We start from the raw sequence: 17,398 nt of genomic DNA on the forward strand, positions 1-17,398 counted from the left end.
TTTCTAATACTAATTATTCCACCATATGGTGGTCGGCTCCCTCACAATCGCCCTTAACCCTGCTCCCTGAAGGAACGTGCTGCGCCCAACGCCGTGCGCTCTGACATGTCATTCATATGCACGTCAGCACACACCCGTTCACGTGCACTGTGTGTGTGTGTGTGTGCGTGTGTGTGTAACAGATGGGAATGACGGAGCATTGTAAGAGGAGGCAGTGCAGAAATGTGCTCTCCAGTGCGTTCCCTTTATCCCCCTGTGCTGACTCCTCTCGGCGGCAGACCCCCAGGAAACAAGGGCAGATTGTCTGACACCCTCCAGCCCCCCCCCCCCCCCCCCCCCCCCCCCCCCCCCCCCCCCCCCCCCCCCCCCCCCCCCCCCCCCCCCCCCTTCACACCCTCACACCCTCACAGTGGTCAACAAAAAAACAGGAGGAGAGAGAAAAGAAGGGGTGTGTAAAAGAATGGTCGCAGGCCAAAGGGAAATGGGCGGCGCTGGATGGAGTTGATGTTTGTGGAAGAGAGTCTGAGGGATGAAAGGAAACGTATAGTTAGAGAGAGGAGCTGGAGCAGGAGAGATAATGAGTGTGAGAGAGACAGAAGGATAGAACAGTGCTGCACGTGCTTTAGAAAGGAGGGTTTGACTTCACACTGTGTTCGGGGCGTTGTGATGCATTATCAAGCAAGAATTACATGAAGAAAACCTGTTTGCAGCTCCTGAAATGACTTCAGTCTGTTTTGTATCTTTGGTTTTTTTAAACTGTTAAAGGTCAAAACAAATAATCTCAAAACGTATTTATAATTGGAAGGAGTGAGGAGTCAGGTCTTTGTTTGGGAAACCAATCAAATTATCACAACCCTCTCAGAATAAAACGTTATGCCCATGAATTCAAAAAGCAAATAACCCGAACCTCTCAATCTGTCACCTCCACCCACGACACTTGTTGAATGTGTTTTTCTGAGACACTTGTAACTGACGTCTCCGTCTCATAATAATTGTGGTGTGTGTGTGTGTGTGTGTGTGTGAGCTCCCCCTTTGCCCACAGCTCTGATTACTTCTGTGAATACCGGGTTGGGAAACAGCCAGCTGCTCCAGCGGGACCATTTCTCTCTGCCTTTGTTAGCGCGCCGACCCGCCCAGCAGGGAAACAAGTGTTTGCTGCAGGACTGAGGGAAGTGGGAAAGAAAATGTCACGAGCAGCTTTAAGGGTGACCTGCGCTGTGTTGACCATTCAGAGGCAGAAGTCTGGCTTTTATTGGGTTCAGAGGCTGAAACAGAAAGATGTTCTTGGACCAGTTTGAGTTTTTGAATAGGTACTGTGAATAAAACACTGTTTGTCTTTGTGTTTTCTTTTTGAAGGATGCCTCCATTTGAGTCCAGACAGAAGAAGAAATGTGCAGAGCGAAGGCCTGAGCGCAGGATGGAGCTCAGCTGTTGTTGTCCCCTGTCCTCCGCTCCCTGTCACCCCACCGCCAGCCGCCATTAATCCAACCCCTCCCCACCAAAACCCACTTCGCCCTGCGTCTGGAAGCAAAAAGCACAAACCCAACACAGTGCCAGCGTCTCCCCCCCGCTCTCCCCCTGCTCCGGAGGAGGATGAGGAATCTCAGGAGAGGGAGGAAGCCGCGGCGTCCGTCAGCGAGCCGGACTCAGAGCTGCAGCTCCGGCCTGTTGGGTCCCAGCTCTCGGCGTCACCGACCCCCCGCTCACAGGGGTCGCTCTCAGATCTAAGTCGTCCACCTTCCAGTTCATTCAGCCGCAGCACGAACCTCACCAGCGGCAGGAGCAGTGTCCTGTCGGGTAGAACGTCACCTGAAGCCTTTTTCACACCTGCTTTTACTGATTCTATTTTTAATCATTGATTTTCTTTTCAAATAACTGATGATTTATTAAAAAACGCCCTTTCACAATCTTTATATTCATGATTTATTTAGGACAAATCAATCAAAACCCAAAGAGAAAACATCAAATCCTTATATTTAAGAAGATACCCATTTTCTGAAAACGCATATTTGTCATTTTTGCTTGCTAAAAGAACTGTAAACAGATTTAATAGTTATACACCTTTATTTCTTCCAATAATCAACTAATGAACTAATCGTTTAAGAAGAAATTGATGAATGTTGGGCGCCCACTAGCTCTCCTTAAATTAGTTATTATATTAATCTGAAGTGAAAGCCACTTATGAAGCAAAAAGGCTTGTATTTTGCTCATTTTACCCCAGAACTGATGATCTGAGCCGTGAGTTTGAAAAGAATTAGGATTAAACTCTTGATTTTATAATTTCAGGGTGAGAATAGTAGTAAAATCACACTTTTCTTTTGTCTTCCAGCAGCAGTTACCAGGGACTCAGACCCAGAGGACTGTATCTCCGCTCCTCAGCCGTCACCGGTGACGTCACCTCTGCTGCCTTCTCTCCCTCCAGCAGGATCCAACCCTCATCAACCCTCCATGAACAACCCTCCAGTCTGTGAGCCGCTCTTTGGACAAACCAAACCTCTCTCATCTCGCCCGACTTCACGCCTCCACCCCAACTCAGACAAACCTCTGAGCAGTCGCCAAAGCACCAAAAGTCTCCCCGGGGATGCTTTCGTAGATCTTCACCCGTCCTCGGACTCCGACCGTGGCCTAGTTACGCTGGCGTTCCCCTCGGCAACCTGGTCTTCCTGCCCAAGTCCACAGACGACCACTCCCCGCTCAGGGTCGGCGGCAGGCCTGACCCCTTCCCCTCCCCTGAGTCGGCTGGAGTCTCACCGCTGGCCCGTCCTGCCTCCCATCTCCCCTGTCAGAGGTGAGAAATGAGCTCTGCCACATATGGACGGTTCGCAGCCTCCTCCCTGCCCACATTCTTACAGGCCCGATTGTCCTGAACATGGCTGGACATCCCATAAACAAAGACCCCCGGGCCAGACTCAGAGAAATCAAAGCCTGCTTCCATAGCGAGGCGTTAAGATGCTGCTGCCTCCATCAACACATTGTGAAAGCGTCGCTGTCGGCCTGTTTTCCCACCTCCTCCCACCACGTAATAAATAACGCAGAGAGCTTTTCTTTTTCCTCTAAATCATCAATAGAGAGGAGGGCTTTTGATGAAAAGCTGGTACCGTTTGATTCCCTGTTCAAAAGCATGAGGCCCCCAACAATAGGAGTCGGGGTCCCTACCTCGTGTGCCGTTCCCCTCGGCCTCGGCTCCCCCGCGCCTCCACTATTCTCTGCACTCCGAGAGGGAGACGTGTTGCCGATGGTCATAAATCCACACTGACCACCGCTCGCTGACGGCACAGCACCGCCACAATAGCTCCGATCCACAATACCTCCGCGGCTTTCCTGCGGCCACTAATTTACCGTCCCCAATGGGGATAAAGGACGGGGCCACTGACATCTGACTCCTCCAGGAACTTTATGAAAGAAAGCAAACAATGTGGAAATTGTGTAGGGATTTTCTCTTTTCTATCAGAGACATCTACTGTTCCCTGTGTGGCGCTGTGCTGCAGGGGGCCCATGCTGCATCGGGGCATGCTGTTCTGTTCATGGCAGACACAGAGCGAGTGTCACTGGTTCATTTATTTGAGCACAGATGGAGGCGATTCCAGCTCAATGTGGAGCTCGGATAAGGATAAGTCCGGTTTATTACAACTTTGATCTGTTTTTTTTAGTTTTCACCGTCATTCCCATCGGCGTTGATGAGACACCAAAGTTATTACAGACACAGCGACGTCGCTCCGATGAACAACACACAGAACGGCCACCAGGCGGATTGTAGACGTGCAAACGGTTCATCCAGATCTTCTCCTAGTAATAATGCTGCATTGCACAGGAGCACGCTGATGTAGAGCGCTCCAGCGAAAAAGTTCAGGTTCATACGACAAAAAATTGCCCAACTTTTGTGGTGTTGCATCTTTCCTCAGTGAACTCGACTGAGCTGAGAAGTTTTAACGGCTGCAGAAGACTTTAAGTTAACCACGGATTCAAGATGTCTGCTTGATTCGTCCGACTCACACATCTGATGTTAGAGAATGACGGCTGTAGAATTGGTCTGCGATTGAAATTGCACTGGATTTATTTGCCGCCGTCCTTTGAAAGGTCCATGCGGGTGTGCACATATTGTGTTAGTGTGGATTTGAACTTTTCCTCTTGAGTCTGGAAGCCCTCGAAACCTGTGTGATGGTGTTTCTGCTTGTTTCTTGCCTTCTTGCACTAACTCGGACAATTATGACTTTACTGAAAGTTGCCTCAGTGGATGTGGATGTTTGTATCAGCCGCAGCAGATCAGGTATTATTTTAACCCTGTGCTGTATCCGTACTGTACACATCCTCCCAGAGGCTGATGGGAGCCTCCTCGTCTCACTCAGCCTTCGTGACCCCCTGCGTCGTTTTCTCAGATCCCCTGTGATCCTCAGCCTGACCCTGCGCTGATCTGTTTTCAGCAACATCTCCACAGTGTAACTGTCCCTCACAATGGCGTGGCACTGGCCTGGCCCCTCCGCCCTGGGACCGGGATAAGAAGGCCACGGTCGCACAGAGAAGGCCTTGTCCGTCCCTGACTCCACCAGCACCACCCTTAACCTCCCCGAAAAAACTCTCCCTGACTCAGTGCAGCCCCTCGTCGGCTGAGAATGACAGCTGAGTTGACAGCAGCAATATGCTTTGAAGTGTCAAGTCAAGTCCTTCCATTGTCTCTTGGAGGAGAGCGCCGAGCCGCTCAAGTGCACAATGCTGCGGTGGTGGTGGTGTGTGTGTGTGTGTGTGTGTGTGTGTGTAGCTGCTCACACACTCCACGGTGTGAGGCTGGTACTCGCCCATGTGGGCAGACTCAGCCACGGAGCTGAGTTTGCCTCTCTTTCCTTTTTAGAGCCTCTGTATATATTATCCTTTTGTCCGGGACAAGCTGCTCTGCATTTCTAATGTGAGAAAAGCCTCAACAAGCCTCTTTCAGGCCGGTGACAAAACACACCACCCGGTCAAACTGTGTCACCCGCTAATCCTCCCATTTCAAAACCAGGGAGAATGGAATGGTTTGGTTTGGAGATAACTAATTAGTAACTTCACTGTGGTGATTAGGGCTTAAGGGCAGAGTTTGTCGCTCTGTGTTTATCGCAGGTGAGGTGAAGCTGTGCTTTCGCCCCGAAGGTGCGACTGTGACGCCGTCCTCAGACTCACTGCTGGAGGTCCTGGGGGTTTGTTTTGGGAGTTGTCCACTTGTCAGAGTGTAAAACCTGGAAGGGACAGGATTTAACTAAACCCACAACAACACCCGGCCGAGATCTGTCGCCTGATGTCACCGCGTCAGGAGCGTTTCCTCTCGCTGTCGGCCTCCGTGGTATCTTTGTTTATTTACATCTCAGCCATCCAGCCCAGGTCCCTGAAACCCACTGACATCACAACAAGAGGATAAACTGCAATTTGTCCTTTTTTAGTTATTTGGGTCTGATCCCAAAGGAGAGAGACAGAAAGGGAAGGTGTCTCTCAGCTTTATTCCAGCCACTGTATGTCTCCTCATCCCCTCCCACAGTCCCAGTTGGTTTCACTATTATTCATTCACCTCTTTTTTTGCATTTTATTACATTATTTCCTAATGCATCAGCCCACGTGAATCATTAAAGTTCCATCCAACCCTCATCATCATCAGCATTACCATCCTAACACAACACGCCCACTCTTGTGCTCCTGCAGGACGCTGTGGCACAGCGGCGTCACGCTACTCGGACCTCAGCTGCAGCCACTCTCACGTGTTCGATGAGCTGGAGGCCATCGCCCCTTCGTCTATTTCCTGTCTGTCTCAGGAGCAGGCGTCGGACTCTTCAGGCGGCTCTTCACCTCACAGAGGTACAAACACACACCGAGACACACACGTACATCTGTCTATAAGCACAAAGTTGTGTTTTTAAATGGCAAACAAAAAGTCTTTTATTGCCGCAATAATAAAATTGGAGAAACAAAAACGAATTCTCACATTTTAGAGCATACAACTAATTCTTTTTTAAATTGTTTGCTTTATGAATCAGTTTAACATTCGTAAATGTCAAGTTTTTGGCAATTAAGTTAATTCATTGACAATTCAATGGATCAACAAATACCTGAATTTCCTCTTTCATCATTAGATTAAACTTTAAAAGTGTCCATTTAATCTTATTTAATACACAATACTGTCTTTTACTTAAGGTGTCTGTGTTTGTTGTTGTTTCTCTCTCTGTGTGTGTGTGTGTGTGTGTGTGTGTGTGTGTGTGTGTGTGTGTGTGTGTGTGTGTGTGTGTGTGTGTCTCCCAGTAACGTCTCAATTAGACATGCTCTCCTTCCTCTGTGACTTCTGCCTTGTCCAGACAGCGATGGTCTTATCTGAGCACTCACTGTGTCGGGTCTTGTAAATCAGCCCATGTTGGCCAACAAAGGCAGAGTAAATGCATTGTGGGTGCATGCCTGTGTTAGATAGCATGTGTAAGTTTGTGTGTGTGTGTGTGTGTGTGTCCTGGGGTGGGTCAGTGAGCTGCGGAGGGGGACATTAGCCAATGAAGACTTCCTCCACCTCCCTCCCAGCCTGCTAATCCCCCGACAAGGTGTTTAACCTGCTTGCTTGACCCGAACCTCTGTCTGAACCTGGCGACCTTTGCCCCCGGGGATGTGGAGGGATCGGCGCAGCCGCTGCCGGAGCAGCCGCGGCATGATAACAGCCACCTGACGCTCAGACCCAATGTGAGCTAATGCTCCAGACTGATTTTTATCAGCAACTGACGAAGCTCAATTTGCATCTGTGTAGAATGTGGAGATTTAAAGCCTCAATTAGCAGGATTTGTATTAAAAACTGCAGATATCATCAGGCTACTGAGACTGAAACACAGAATATCAATGAAATGAGCAAAAACAGATGCAAGTGAATAAATGGGACCAGAGGAGATTCTGGTCTTGACTGAAATGTTAGACTTGATTTTGCTTGATGTGTCTGTAACTGAAGACTGACCTCAATTCAATTTTTAGGCATTTCTGAAAAGCCTTTAACTCTTGATCCGACAAAAACCCAGAACAATATACCAAAAAATATATATTCATTATTCCTGTGCTTTTCTCAGCCACTGTTTAAAGCAACTTATGCTTTGAGAGGAAAGTGGCTAAATGTCGTTTTAATGGTTTAACAGTTTAACAGTTGAAAGATTTGCATGTGAACCAGACTAATTATGGAAAACTTGTGATTTGACTCGTCTTTGCTTTTTAAGACTTGAGACGAGAGTTGAAAGTTTCTCATCAGGCTTTAACACTTTCAGCTCAACATCAGAATCATTTGTGAAGTTTACTAACGTTGCAATTTTTAACGAGTTGATGTTTTTCTCCAACTTCAAACCCACTACACCGTCACGCGTTTGAACTGGAAGCATGTCCGCGCTCTTCTGACGCTAAGTGGGTGGTAACCAGTGTGTCTTAATCACAAGCTTAGTCATTTGTTATCGGCCACTGTGTTTGCTAAGTGTCTTTCAATCTTGCGGCCGCTTTAGGCTAATGATGGACTAATAGCCGGGCCCAACGGAAAGTGTGTCCCTCCACATTGTGTTGCAGCCACAGTTATCCCAGGAATTTCCTCTCAACGACTCCCTCGTTTATCAGCCGAGTTCCCTTTTCTCACCGGTGGGATTGTTTTACCAACAGAAGTGTGTGTGTGTCTGTGTGTGTGTGTGTGTGTGTGTGTGTGTGTGTGGGTGTGTGTGTGGGTGTGTGTGTGGGTGTGGGTGGGTGGGTGCACACTGGACATTTTTCATGATACAAACTTTCAAAATCTTCTGTTTGTGAGCACAACTTTAATATAAAGGGAGTATGGATGTTGCTGGGAAAGTGTGTGCATGCGTGTGTGTCTGTGTGTGTGTGTGTGTGTGTGTGTGTGTGTGTGTGTGTGTGTGTGTGTGTGTGTGTGTGTGTGTGTGTGTGTGTGTGTGTGTGTGTGTGTGTGTGTGTGTGTGTGTGTGTGTGTGTGCAGCGGGGATACCTGCAGCGGAGCGTGTTGTGTGAAATCCCCTCGGAGAGGAATGGCAGCTCCGCACACATGCAGCCAGCGTGGGCCGGGGATTTGCATGGGCACTGAGCCACACTGTCACTGATCCGCTTTTAATTGGGTGTGACGATGAGAACTTTGGAGCCTGGGGGGGAGGTGTGTGTGTGTGGTGGGGGGGGGGGGGGGGGGGGGGGGGGGTGGGTGGTGAGTCTCTCTGGGTTGGAGGTTGGGTCGATGGAGGGGCTGGGGGAATTTACAGTAATTTCATAATCCAGTTCAACAAGTCGTACAGGCTAATTTTGGGTGATTATTTTTAGAGGTCAACAGTTTGCATTGTTTCACGACACATTTCTGTACACGGGTCCCCAGAGGATGAATCCTACTGCTTTGAAAAGTAGAATGATGTCACTCGCATTTGTATGTTGTATGTTTGAGAAAAACACGATTCCTGTCTGAATATAAGATGAAGAAAACTCTGTGCTTATTGTTTGCAGCTCATCACGGACCCATTATCTCTGTGACCTTCTTCAAATGATTCACTTATGCAAAAGCAAACCAGTTTGACAGATCATTTCTTTTGTGCTGCAGCGCTGCGGGACATTTTCCTGACTTTATATGTTTATCTCCCCTCCGCAGAGCTGTCCCCTGGCCTGGCAGCGCTGACGATGGGCTGTGACTCGGGGAATCTGGGCCCCCTGTCCCGGGTCCAGCTGCTGCTCTTGGACCGACCAGAGCCTGAGACCTGGCCGAGCCCCTGGGGTCTGGAGGAGGAGTTCCCACCTCTGGATGACTGGATGCCGTACGATGCAGGACTGACATCAGAAGGTACAGCTCCTCATGAGAGAGATGCCTGAACACATGCATGTGAATGAATCCCCCCTTTTTACTCTGGAATCATGATAAAGGATCAAATCTATCAATAAACGTCCCAAGAACAAATGTGATCAATCACCAAAATCCATCATTTTGAGCATGAACATGAATAGAAAAGCTCTGGATAACTGAAAACAACGTCTAACACATTTCTGATCAATGGCTGAATTTCCATTCAACATGCAAATTTAAAGATCTATAATATTATGGGAGGTGGTGACGATCATGGGGATTTCGGGGATTTGCAAGGATTCAATATAATCCAGCAAAAACACCCGGATACACTTGATACGAGTAACTTGTTGACGCTTGGTGGGAAAGGAGCCGAAAGAGGAAGTTCAGGCGTCACAGAAGACAAACTTTGACTCGGCATCAGATGTCCTCAGTAACTCTTGAAACATGTTCATTCAGTTGACAGGTGTCTGTGATTTATTAGTGATTCAAACACATGAAACACTCGTGATTATTCTTTGATTATATGTTTTTTTTTTTTTTTAAAAGGCCGACGAGCAATCTCAGTTCGCTGAGTCTGAACGAATCTTTCTGACAGTTTGAACCAGATCGTTTGATAAGCAAAAACCGTCACTTCAGTGAGAGGGAGGAGTCAGACAGGTGTGTCCATGTGTGTGTGTCTGTGTGTGTCCGTGTGTGTGTGTGTGTGTGTGTGTTTGGATAAAACACATGAACAGACAGAGGGGGGGGAAAACATGACACTGTATTGGTGTGTTTTCTGCGACCGGCCTTGAGAGTAATCGACGCCTTTTATGGCGTTGAGCAGCTTTTCTTTTAACGAGCTGCGACACCGCCTCTCATCTGCTCGCTGGCATGCCGCCGTGAGCTCTTAACTGCTTTTTCCCCAAAGGTGTGGCGACTCGGGGGAAGGTTTATAGGGATATCAGGATGTGCCATATTAATAAAGATCAAACCGCTGGAGTGGATTATTAACTGGGAAAGTCCGAGTAAGATAGCTGGGGACACTCAGAAGCGAGCGCAGCACACGTTAACGGTGGATAAGGAGCTGAGAGGAAAACTCACTCAGTCTAGTGCTGCTTGTTTATAGACTGATAACGTCTGAGAGATAAACACGGCCGAGGTTTAAAGGTTCAGTTCGACCAAATCACAAAGAAACATCTCACTTAAATCTGGCTGTTTGCACTCATGCAGGGAGTTTGGGTTTAACTCTCCCAGTTTTGATAACGTTTGTGAAATTTGCACTGTGCATAGGAATGGAGAAGTGATTTCACCAGTAACTGCCGTCAGCGTGTTTGTGGCTCTAGTGATGACAGTGCTCGTCCATTGTCATGGTTCCCAGAGGATGAATCCTGTTGATGTAGGTTCCACTAGCGCCACCATGTCCAGCTTGAAATGCTTCAATAAGTATCAATGAATTGCTGGTTAACACTGGTTTCCACTGAAGAGATGGTTCCTTAAAGAAAGTTGGTTACAAGGACCCTGTTTTTGAAAAGAGTTGATTATTTCAAAGTGAATCTTCAGTGTAATGAGCGGCGCAGTATTAAATCCCTTCACCTCCACTCTGTTGGCATAGACGCAGAATCCCAGAGGCTCAAAACCTGCACAAATAAAACCAGAGCAATTTGCATGCCGAGAAATCACGAGAAGAAAGAGGGAGAATATGTTTTTGTGACTCGGATCTGGCTCATTACCAGCAGAGGAGAATCTGGTAACCATGGCGCTGCTGCTTTTGTACTCATGCATTTGTGCCCGCAATGTTTACAACAAGAGTACAAATCTGTGTGACTTTGCTGGAAGCCTCCTCTCTGTGTGTCTCCAGAACAGAGTTTGCACCTGGCACGCTCCCGCAGACAGGTGCTCCTCCGGGGTTTTGTTGCTCCTTTTTTTGCCACTATTTGCTCAGAGATTTAGAGACATAATTGGAGCTAATTCACATCACATTCATATCTGTGCACACACACTCGAGCACAAAAGCCAAGTGTGCGTGGCAGAGTGTGCCGCAGGGCTGACATTTATGTACACCCGTGCACGGAACGCACACGCCTGCCTGTCTGCCTGCCTGCTTACATATACGCCACACCACAATTTGCTTCCTCTGCCTTTAGCCTGACGTTGTGTCCTGTGTGTGGGTTTTTGTTGTCAGGTGCTCTGAGGCCCCTCACAGCTGGCAGCATCTCTGAAAGGTGCGACTCCGCAGGGAAAGTCCAGCAAAACAAATCGGTGAGTGCCGCCGCCTCTTGTGAAACCGCTTTTCACTCTCTACCCCCCTCCTCCGTCCATCTATCAGATTTCCTCTCAAAGAGGGGGCCGCGGCGTGCCGAGAGCAAACACTAACTCTTCAAGAATCAACTCCTATCAGACAATAAGCCCGGACCTGGTACACAGAGTCGGCCTCCCACACAAAGACCCCCTTTTACCAACTGGAACTGGTATGCATTTATAACTGTCGTTCCAGCAAGACGAGCTAAATTGTTGTTGATAATTGAGACACAATATAACAGAGGGCACGCGGCGTGCAGCAGGTGTGTGGTTAATCAGTCACGGGCTGCAGGAGAGGAGGGGGGAGGGGGGGGGCACTGTACGGGGAGCAGGCAGCCTTTTACACCAGCTCATTGCTCTGTCGCAGGGGGGGTACACTCGGCTAAACGCCCCGACACGGTGGGATTCTTTTGGAGGATGCACCACCACCAGGATCAGACGGGGGTTGAGGGGTCATTGGGGGGGTAGGAGGGGGGGTTGCAGGGGGCCTGTGCGTGCTGGGCTCCAGTGGAATGGACGCAGGTGCTCCACGTGATCTACGATTAATCTCCCCTTTATGACGGATGAGAGAGAGCCCCTGAAAAGCATGAATGAGACTCATAAGCCCCCCACAATTATGTCTCACCACAATGAGGAGCTGCAGGATTCATACCACGACCATTTGCATAACACACCTCAGTGAAGCCGGTATTCACCCACTGGATTATTTATAATGAAGAGCGGCTGATGTTAAACCAGCGGTATGTTTGGAGACAGGCGGTGGGAGGAGCTGCTGCTTCTCAGTGTAGTTTTTATTATTATTTAAAAACTTTTCATTCTACGAGATGTTCCTCAACATGAAAACACTTCTCTAGGTGTGTGATCTTATTTTTCCCAAAGGTCCTGGTTTCTTGTGGCGTATAAGACATGATAGAAATTTAATTCTTCCTTCAGGGAAGCAGATATTTGCTTGAGACTTTAGGAGCTTTCACATCCACCTTCTTCAGTTTAGTTTAGTTTAGTTTACTTACTTTTAGATCATGTTCTGGACCAACCGACCAAATCTTAGTCATGTGGTCTCGGTCCAGATCAAACTTGGATAGTTCGGACTTTTGGAAACAATCACAGGAAGTTGAGACAACGTTAAGGATTGCTGCAATCTTCACCTCTGGTTATATAACATGTGAAGGCCGCGGTTCACTTGGTTAATAACCAAATTAACCAAGTGAACCGGTTCATTCATTTTCTCCGATCAAACGTAGAGTTTGCTAACTTTGCGAACAGGGAACAAGCTCTTTGAACCCAGTGTGTCTGAAATCACATGACTTTTCAACTCCTCTGTGCCTGAACTCTTTCTAAAAGTCTTCCTCTTCCCTTCAGGACCTTTCTGACGAAGGCTCCGGTTCCCCGTCGTCATGGATCATCGACCCGAGTCCGTCGGCCAACATGTTCCGATCCTCGTGCTCTCCCTGCCCGTCCGACCACAGTACTGCATCCCTCACATCTACCCTTAAAATGCTTGTTTTCCACGATCTGTGTGTGTGTGTGCCGCCACGACAGACCAACTTGTTGAAAGCTGGCTCCAGGTCTCGAGAGCCTATAACAACAATACTTAATCAATACAAGAGCCTGTCTTCCCCGTTAGCGTCTGATCCGGTAAAAGCCCATTCAGTCCCTGTCAGCTCTGGTTTATTAGGAGCCATTGTCTCCTCACTGTCAGCGCTGTGTTTGGCGTTCCCTTGCCTCCGGTACACTTAAGCCCGCTAATCCTTGCTAGGGCCAGCTGGCTCGCGGTATCACCTTCACCTGTGTGGCCGACTTGTGTACATTCATGAGTGATGGGTCCCGAGGCGGCGTTTACTGTACGGACCACAAACACTGGAAAACTGGCAGCGCACGCCGTGGGGGAAAAGGTCAGGAGTTGTGTCGCCGCCCTCGAACTGAGAGGTTGCCTGTGTTCCCGCCCCCACCCGGGTTTGACCACGTCTGTCGGGCTGCGATCGTGTTCGCTGGTGACTCACTGGTCCAGTATCAGTCATTGTGCACCAACACTAATGGTCCGTGGTGCGCTGTGGTCTCACACGATATTACAAATGCATCCATCTTATCAGAGATTGATGAGAGGGCCGAGCTAAACATTTAGACCAAAGCACCAGTGATTCATCTTTGTGATCCTCTGGGTCTGAGCTTAATTATTCACTCAGATTTAGATTTTGATAGTTTTGAGTGGAAGAGGAGGGGCCACTATAAATCAGTTTTCACAAAACTTGCAGTGGTAATGATCCTGTTGGGATTCTTTAAGTTTTCCTGTGATTATTTGTTTATTATTTTATATCTTAAAACTAAAGAAATGTACATCCTGTAGGAAAGTTATTATTATTATTGTAAGATGAAACACGTGTGGAGCTTTATCAATAGAATGGGGCTAAGACCCAATAAAACTATGGCTTTATATAAGTAAAGTATAATTTTAATGGAATGAACGACTGATTTAAAGGAGGGTCCAACCTGTTCAGGGTCCTGGAGCATTTCAACAATAACGTGGAGGCAAAGAAATAAAGATATTTACTATTTCAGGATACTAATCCAGCTGTTGTCAGGGCAGCCAGGAATCCTAAACTATGTGTTTAACTTTTAACTTTGCAAAACTTAAATGGTGATTGGCTGCTTGTTTCCAACAGGGACACATAACATCACTTCTGTCATCCAGACGAGTCAGAATGAGTTTTATACAGTTTTTTATAAAGGCCTTTTCTCTGGAGCGTGATTGATTTATAAGCTTGTTAAATGTACACGCTGTACATCTGTCTATTGTCCTCCACTACAATGAGTGAAATTCCCCACAGCTTTAAAACAGCGCTCCCTGTTTAACTGCCCTGTAAGAATTAGACAAACATGGGAAAAAAAGATGTCACCAAGAGGATTTGGGTGACGGCTCCTGCGCTTTGACCTTTTAGAGGCCAAAGGCACGGTCACCCTGTTGGGGGGGGGGCTGAGGGTCATCAGCAGGGCGTGGAGAGGTCACGCCTCAGGTCACACAAGTCTCAGAAAGATGCCCAGTGTGTGGCATGCCTTTGTGTGGATAGGTGAGATTTGGTTACCCTGGAGGTGCACGTAGTTCAACCTTTCAATAGCGCTGCTAAGTGATGGAGGGAGTGACCTCATTTTGACTCTACGTATATGAGATACTGGGGAAAATGGGCTGGTAACACAATTAGTGTGTGATTTAGTATCGCACGTCCAAATAGCAAAGGAACTCGTGAAAAACTGAGGTATCCGGACTTTTTACTATGTCGTAATATGAGAATAAAGTCGTATTTTAAAAGCTGTCATATAATGATAACCTTTTTGTAGGAGATCGGCAGAAAGAAGAATCTTTCTTTCTAGAGTTTCACTCTTTCTGGATCCAAATTCTTGAACCAAATCTCCTTGTTTCTTGACAAACCACAAAACCTCTTTGAATATGACACAGATGTAACGATGACGTCACAGTCGACCACGACGAACGATTCCTCCTCCACTAAAAGGACGAAATCCTCCAAGTCTGTGTGGTTCTTTCTTCAGAATAGACTCAGATTCTTACTCAGTCTTTTCAAAGTCCTGATGCTGATGTGACAAAAGATGAAATATTTCTTTATTCGTGAAATATAAGTTAAGAAGACGCAGGTGACAATAACATGACACGTAGCTTAAAAATTTAGGAACTCAAGAGACATAGAAATTAAAAAGCAAGACCTGAGATTTCCTGACTTTTAGTTCTCAGGATCATTCAAGCTGGATACTACATTTCCCATGATGCAACAGAATTTGGGGAAAACAGTTATGCTGATGAATAAACATGTTTTATCTTCAATGATTATTTTTTGCCCTGCTGCCTGTTCCACATCAGTGAACCATCCGCCTCTTTGGATCAATTGAAAAACGGTTCAGTGATTTCGAGATTAAACTGGAGCCATAAATCGGCGGCGATAAAAAAACGCCGGTGCTCCCCAGCGAGGCTCATGATGAGACCTTTGTCCGTTTGCGCTCATCAGGAATTCATAGATAGACTAATCCCTCCCCTGATAATAGTTTGGCGACTGTTTCCCCGCTGCCCCGGTCACTGCGGCGCTCACCCCAGTGTTTAGCATTCAGCTGCTACTGAAGATGTTAGCGTCCCGATGAATGTGGCGATGAGCAGGGGCCACAAAGAGCACTAATCTGAACTGACCCCGGCGGATTGTTTTGCGCAGAGCTGAGGAAACCACGGCACAGATTAGGCTCCAGAAAGACAGAGATGGTGCGAGCAGAGATTAGTCGTGTAAGCAAGGATCGTTTCCCCCCAGAGGACCACACACTGACAGTGTAGCCAAGTCACCTTTGTCTCTAAGCCACCGCCGCTGTGGACTCGTCAACCATTGTCTCTGAAATCCTGCAGCATTTCCCCAAAAAACCTGGACTCAAGCCCTTTGATTGGCACTTGTCAGGGCTGATAGAGAGGCTGACGTGTTGGGAAAGGCCTGAAAGGGAAATCCCCTCCCCATGAATAATAATTTGGTGAGGATTTTCCTTTTTACTCCGCCCCCACGGCCATTCTGCCATTCTTCCAGGAGATAGAGGAGTGGAGGCTCTGGGTGGCATCAGTGAAAAGCCTCCGTCCGCATGCTAATTGTCCCGCTGATGCTCATCCCTTTCTCAAACACGCAAAGAAAGAGATACAAGTCCGACCTTCTTGCCGCTGCCTGGTGGACTGGAAGTTGGACCGTGCTGCAGTGTGTGTGTGTTTGTGTGTGTGTGTGTGTGTTTGTGTGTGGGTGTGTGTGTGTGTTATTGTCTTCGATGGCCTTTTCGAGGGGATTTGACTCGGCCGCTCGCAGCCAAATCCAGCTATCTGCTGAGTTCAGATGCTGCGGTTGGTATGGTAACGTGCTCCGTGTGTTTTTAGATGGGCTCTTGTTTCCAGCTTGAACTGACCAGTAATCACTGGGCATTCACGGATTAGGCCGTGTTGGACGTTGGGATAGGAAGGTTTTCAAAAGGGAGAAACCAAATCCTGAATAATTTAAGTCGGAGGGTTAACTGAGATTTAAAGATTGTACGTTGTATAAACAGTCTGGGCTTGTAGATTTTAACCAGTGCTTGATTAGTCGATTAGCCGAGTCAGGCAGTACAAATATTATCATCATGCTCTGAAGGTAGCTGCTTAAATGTGAGGATTTTACTGTGATTGTAAACTAAATATATATACATTATGTGCAGAATATATAGATTAACAGGAATGCAATAAATTATATCTATAACAGATGAGATATTCATATCTTAATAAATGATTTAATGGAAATTAGGCCACAGAACTCCCAAACCCTGCCGCACTTACTACCAGAATAATAAATCTATACCAGACAGATATCAATCTATACCAGATGTAATCAGATGGTATCAGAATGTTAAAACTCAAATAAACACAATTTTGTCCTGTCAATAAAAGTAATGATGCACCAAAAATATCTTCAAAACATAAATAAATATAGGTTTCCTCAATTTAAACTTCACATTAATCATGATGTCACTGTTGGTGTCCAGGACATTAGGTTTGTGTTGTATATGAAACCCCCCCCCCACAAAGGAATGATGAATTCTCTGCTCTAGAAGATGAATAAATTTCCGTTGACATTGAAACTTGAGTAGGACACGGGGGCTGATGGCGGCGGCGTGTGATTGTGTGCAGTGTGGTGGAAGACGGCCTGTCCAATGAGACATGGCTCCATCAATCTGCGCCGCTGACCTCTGCTCGCTCACCGACAGGATAAATGAATCCACGCCGGCGCGTTCGGACGGTTTGATGAATCCTCCGCCGGTCAAACTTTCACCTCCCAATGAATCCAAGCATCTCCAAATATATCACATGTAAATCATCGAGCAACACTCGCGTTTCAAAAGCAGGACGAAGAAAAGAGTCTGAATCTTTGGTGCAAACTGTTGCAGGAGACAAGCCGAGCTTCCCTCACGCTGAAGCCTGCATTGACGACGCTCTTTGTCTCCGTGCTGCTGCAGCAAGAGGCGCATTCTGCGGCCTGTGTATTCAGAGATAATGAGACTCTTAATTGGCTGCTCAGTGACAGAATGGACGGAGATGGAGGTTTCAGGGAGAGCGTGCGTTCCTTAGTGAGGCTCTGAAAGGACTGAAGGGAGATGTGACTGCGGCATTTAGCAGAACAATGAGATGTGAATTGGTGTTTATTAAAGTAAAAGCACTGGTTTTGGAGCTTTGTGCCAAGTGGCTACTTCCACATGGACGACAATGAATACAGATGTGGTTTTTCTTCCTCGGGACTGTGTTGATTATAGTGATTATATTGAAAAAGT

General features: G+C 47.2%; 1 protein-coding gene across 3 annotated transcripts in view; it reads left to right on the forward strand.

Annotated features, from left to right (window-relative positions):
- Positions 1-17,398, forward strand: part of LOC117757120 (histone-lysine N-methyltransferase 2D) — a 47,749-nt gene that overhangs the window by 15,826 nt on the left and 14,525 nt on the right. For 2 of the 3 annotated variants that reach the window (XM_034577903.1, XM_034577905.1), the window contains 6 exons: positions 1,357-1,797; positions 2,330-2,788; positions 5,668-5,820; positions 8,606-8,794; positions 10,959-11,035; positions 12,434-12,539. In XM_034577903.1, the coding sequence (XP_034433794.1) occupies positions 1,357-1,797; positions 2,330-2,788; positions 5,668-5,820; positions 8,606-8,794; positions 10,959-11,035; positions 12,434-12,539 (1,425 nt within the window). The remainder of the gene's footprint in view (positions 1-1,356; positions 1,798-2,329; positions 2,789-5,667; positions 5,821-8,605; positions 8,795-10,958; positions 11,036-12,433; positions 12,540-17,398) is intronic. The other variant, XM_034577904.1, reaches the window with a different exon arrangement.

This window comes from Hippoglossus hippoglossus, chromosome 23, assembly GCF_009819705.1.
Source record: "Hippoglossus hippoglossus isolate fHipHip1 chromosome 23, fHipHip1.pri, whole genome shotgun sequence".
Taxonomy (NCBI): Eukaryota; Metazoa; Chordata; class Actinopteri; order Pleuronectiformes; family Pleuronectidae; genus Hippoglossus; species Hippoglossus hippoglossus.